This window comes from Bombus pyrosoma, linkage group LG1 (genome assembly GCF_014825855.1).
Source record: "Bombus pyrosoma isolate SC7728 linkage group LG1, ASM1482585v1, whole genome shotgun sequence".
Classification (NCBI taxonomy): domain Eukaryota; kingdom Metazoa; phylum Arthropoda; class Insecta; order Hymenoptera; family Apidae; genus Bombus; species Bombus pyrosoma.
In genome coordinates, this window is record NC_057770.1 from 7,152,195 (window position 1) to 7,157,649 (window position 5,455).

Genomic DNA, 5,455 nt, shown 5'->3' on the forward strand with positions numbered 1-5,455 from the left:
AATGGCGAAAAATTATGTAATTTAATCTAAATACATCCATTACTTCCTTTACTAAACTACGCAGATATTCTGTACACCAAAATAAAGTTAACTCCTATTACTATTTATTAAAATTGATTTCCTCCACCGGATTTTTCACATCTGTGTATACAACTATGCCTAATCAAAATAATATATATCCATTAGAAATAGAAAGGGATACATCGAATATTGTTCTCCTTTTCTCTCTCTCTCTCTCTCTCTCTCTCTCTCTCTCTCTCTCTCTCTCTTCTATTTTCACTGTCTCTTATTAGAATTCTATAATCCATAACAGGGCCGGCTTGACCTTTTGTGGGACCAACTTCAAAAATTTTGCGGGGCCTGAATACACATTCAAATGCTACATTTAAATTTTATAACGAGGAATTATTTATTTACAAATGCTGTTACATATTATATATTTTTATAAGCAGTTTTTTAAACAAATCCAAGTAATATTTTTTCGCATCCATAATTCGCTTTCAAGGGGCAAAAAATTCAATGAAAGTACAAAATCTGCAATCATGTATGACTTTTGTAAAAAAAACTATTGATGTAGTTTAATTTCTCTAAAAAGTACATTTTTCTGAAAGCGCCTGGATATTTATCTAAAGTATTAGGTTATCCGAAAAGCGTCTTTCTTTCGCAAACGTGTTTTTTCACAACAGTGCACCTTCATATAAACGTTTTTTTTTTTTCTTTTTTATTTAATTCTTTACATTCACAATTTGTCCAATTTGGACATTTGGTAGAATTTTTTAGCTGTTTGATTATCATGTGGGTGGCTACCGTCAGCGGGATACCATCTTCGTGTTTGTTAGGTTATATTCTTTGTGTCATATAAACGTGAAACCAGGTCTGTGAAACGTCGCGGTGTTTGTCTCAACAGAACAAAATGGATCGTACGTAATTCGACAAAATAATATAAAACAAAAAACATTGTGCGTCTATTATTATGAGGACTTTATGGAGTTACACTGAACTTTGATGATTTTTGTCACTCTTTTAAACTGAATTATCGCTACTAAAAAAATATCTTGCATCTGTTAATGCATCATCATTCTGTAAAAAGTCAATCAAAATAGGTGTTTTTTAATTGGGTAATTTTCGTAGACCGCGGGGCCTTCTAAAACGCAGGTCCGGGTTCTGGCGAAAGCGCTGAACCTGCTTTGTGCTGGCCCGGATCCACGCAAACCCACACAAAATCTTTATTTCCCACCAAATGCGTCTGTAATACCTAACTATAATGTTTCAATGTACGGAATTTAGAATCTATAATTTGGTAAATATGTATATATATACAAGTTGTACATTATTTAACATTATTTACTGTGAATTATCCTTCGAATGCTTTTTTTATATTTGTTTATCGAAAAAATTTAAATTGACTTGTGTTGCAAATATTTATCCTATTTTATAAATTATTTCAAGAAATGTAAATATAACAGCTGTTTCTCCCATATTTATGTAAAAAAATATTAGATGAGTTCTCAAATAATTGATATCCTGTGATATCATCATTTTGTTTAACAAAATTTGAGCTGATTAATGTTTCTATAAATTAAAAAAATATAAAAAATGTTATGCTTACAAAATATTTATTTTAGAATTTACTACCACAGCACATTATTTTACAATATTGTATATTAATACGCTTTTTTTGCCTTTTTCTACAGTTCCCCAGATCTAGCAACAGATGCAGATCTTCGTTAGGACCTTAACAGGGAAAACTATTACTCTTGAAGTTGAAGCTTCTGACACAATAGAGAATGTTAAAGCTAAGATCCAAGATAAAGAAGGTATTCCTCCAGACCAGCAGCGTCTGATCTTTGCTGGCAAACAACTAGAAGATGGAAGAACTCTTTCAGATTATAACATCCAGAAAGAGTCCACACTCCATTTAGTGTTGAGACTTCGCGGAGGAATGCAGATCTTTGTAAAAACACTTATTGGAAAACCATTACCTTGGAAGTTGAAGCATCTGACACAATAGAGAATGTTAAGGCTAAAATTCAGGACAAGGAGGGTATTCCTTCAGACCAGCAGCATTTGATCTTTGCTGGCAAACAACTAAAAGATGGAAAAACTCTTCCAGATTATAACATCCAAAAGGAGTCTACACTACATTTGGTTTTAAGACTTCGATGGGGAAACAACATTTGCTCTATGGAGCACCATATCTCATATAAAGATTGGTTGCTTTAATTTGTCATTGAAGATGGTAATCTTCCTAAGAACAAGGGAAACCTGTGCTGGAGTTAGTAACTTGATAAAGAGTTATATCCTTAATCTGCCTTGATAGAAAAGTCGATCAGCTGTGTTTAGTGAAGTTGATAGTATTGATAGCTCCATTATATTACTTTTTTATGTATATTTCATATTCGCTGCTACTTGCTATCACTATATGAGTCTATATTCTTTATTTATTCATGTGTAATGACAAGATTAGCAAGTTGTATTGACCCAATTATATGTAACTACATATTCTTGTAACGTATTTATGTTCATTAAACAATTATAAATACATTCCTGGCATAAATGGTTTGTCTATGTCACCTCTTATTTACTGTATCATAAAGTATATTTCAACATTGTTTGTTGTGAACAAATTTTGGTCTATAGTTTTTTAATTTACCATTGTATATTGGAGTGTATAATTTGCGTTTGTATATTTCATTTGTAATGATTTCGTACAATTGGAAGTGATATTTTTCGAAAATATGTATGTCTGTATGTGTGTGTATGAGACAGGTTCCCAATATGTAAAAGACTTGGAAAATTTTAAAAATATCTCAAATATATTTATTTCATGACAAATATATCAAATTTAATTGCTTTCATGAATATTAACTTTGCAACTTACTTAAACATTTAAATTTATTATATTTGCAATAACTTATATACAAGATTTTTCTAAGAGAAGAATAACTAATTTTACAGTATTCAAATTTTTTTTATAGTTTTCGTATCGGTTTAAGCTAGGGAATTTAAAACTTACGTTTAGTAATATCAGAGACATATGTGGTATTAAATACCTAGGATCTACATATATGTATGTTTACGTCATTTCACGTCCCTTTCTCTGGCTTACTTTACTATATTGTCTATCAAAGACAACGTTCGTCGGAATCTGACTTTTTGGAGAACTTAACTTGCTTTATTATTGAATTATTTGGAAGCGTGTAAGTATATTGCATAGTTATCTTTTTTATAATTGTCCATAAGAATCTTAATAAGTTGTCAAATAATCAATATTTTGCAATTCTATTGTTAAGTCTCCATTTTGCATTTGCAGCATTCGAATCTATTAATATTTTCCTAAATCGGCTTCCAACTGCGTCATGTAACATCGATTACATTACATTACATTACAAAAAACAGTTCATTTACAAATCTAATGCAAAAGCTTGTTCCTTTTATGACATACTTATACATATATATATTATTTCAAGTATTTTATTCAATTAAGAGTTACGTAGTGACATTCCACTTCTTGTACATTATCCAATCTTTTTGCAACTTCGATTAAGACGCCATTTTGATACATTATTAATCAACTACTTAGCATTAACCATATGTTTAATTTTAAATCATATTTTATTATTATATAAACAATGCAATATTTGAAGAGTAATAAACAAATTCTTCAAGAAAATAGCGATATTTCAATACAATAACATCATACAAAAAATATTCATTCTTCCCATCTTTCTTTAACAAACAAGAATTTAAATTTCTGTTACATTATTATCATCCCATTCCATTAATCTTGTGATGCTTACATTTATTTTCTTCATTGTTTCTTTATATAGTTTTCAGATCTACCAACATGCAGATCTTCGTTAAAACGTTAACAGGAAAAACTATTACTCTTGAAGTTGAAGCTTCTGATACAATAGAGAATGTGAAAGCTAAGATCCAAGACAAAGAGGGTATTCCTCCAGACCAGCAGCGTTTGATATTTGCTGGCAAACAATTAGAAGATGGAAGAACTCTTTCAGATTATAACATCCAGAAAGAGTCCACACTCCATTTAGTATTGAGACTTCGCGGAGGAATGCAGATCTTTGTAAAAACACTTACTGGAAAAACCATTACTTTGGAAGTTGAAGCATCTGACACAATTGAGAATGTGAAAGCTAAGATACAAGACAAAGAGGGTATTCCTCCAGACCAGCAGCGTTTGATATTTGCTGGCAAACAATTAGAAGATGGAAGAACTCTTTCAGATTATAACATCCAGAAAGAGTCCACACTCCATTTAGTATTGAGACTTCGCGGAGGAATGCAGATCTTTGTAAAAACACTTACTGGTAAAACCATTACTTTGGAAGTAGAAGCTTCTGACACAATAGAGAATGTGAAAGCTAAGATCCAAGACAAAGAAGGTATTCCTCCAGACCAGCAGCGTTTGATCTTTGCTGGCAAACAACTAGAAGATGGAAGAACTCTTTCAGATTATAACATCCAGAAAGAGTCCACACTCCATTTAGTGTTGAGACTTCGCGGAGGAATGCAGATCTTTGTCAAAACACTTACTGGAAAAACTATTACCTTGGAAGTTGAAGCATCTGACACAATAGAGAATGTTAAGGCTAAAATTCAGGACAAAGAGGGTATTCCTCCAGACCAGCAGCGCTTGATCTTTGCTGGCAAACAACTAGAAGATGGAAGAACTCTTTCAGATTATAACATCCAGAAAGAGTCCACACTCCATTTAGTGTTGAGACTTCGTGGAGGAAGTTCCAAGCTATTTTAAGAGTGCAATCTATCGGAAATGTTTAGTAAAATTGGTAGTATTGATAGAGTTATTTTATTTTACTTTTTTTATGCTTATTTCATATTTAGCACTGCTTCTATAAGCTTATCAATGTGTAATATCAAAAAGGACAAATTGTAACAATGCAATTGCATATGTACATTTACACATTCTTGTAATGCAATGTTGTTCATTAAATATTTACTAATATATATCTGGTATACAGATATTTGTATCTTTCCTTCCTTATTTAATGGAAATATTGATTCAAATATTACCTATTATTAATGTTGTGTTATATATTTTCTGGTCTAATATTGCATAGATCGATATATCAATTTTGTCTTGATACTTAATTTGCAATCTCTGCTTTGATAAAATGTTATGTCCAAGGTACTTGTTCCGGGCTTAAACGTATAATGCGTAATTAAGTATATTTAAAAAACAAATATACTTTTGAAAATAAGTATTAAAATCTATGCTATATTTTAATGTACACAAAGAAATGAACAAAACTACTACTAAACGAAAATTTATCGAAAATATCGTTCTAAATTCTTTTTATAAATTCTTTTCTTCCCTTTTTCTAAATAAGTAGCAACAATAATTTGTGACAATAGAATAGAATAGACGCCGAGTTCAGAGTCCTGTATTAGAAACTAGGCATTAACGTAATGT

The 5,455-nt window shown here is 31.0% G+C and overlaps 1 protein-coding gene across 1 annotated transcript; it reads left to right on the top strand.

The window, feature by feature from the left end:
• The first annotated feature begins 778 nt into the window (after positions 1-778).
• LOC122571178 (polyubiquitin-like) lies at positions 779-4,989 on the top strand. Its single transcript, XM_043734573.1, is given in 4 exon segments — positions 779-920; positions 1,695-1,970; positions 1,973-2,168; positions 3,847-4,989. Coding segments are annotated over 3 exon segments (1,383 nt in total). The 5' UTR covers positions 779-920; positions 1,695-1,714; the 3' UTR covers positions 4,778-4,989.
• The last annotated feature ends 466 nt before the right edge of the window (positions 4,990-5,455 follow it).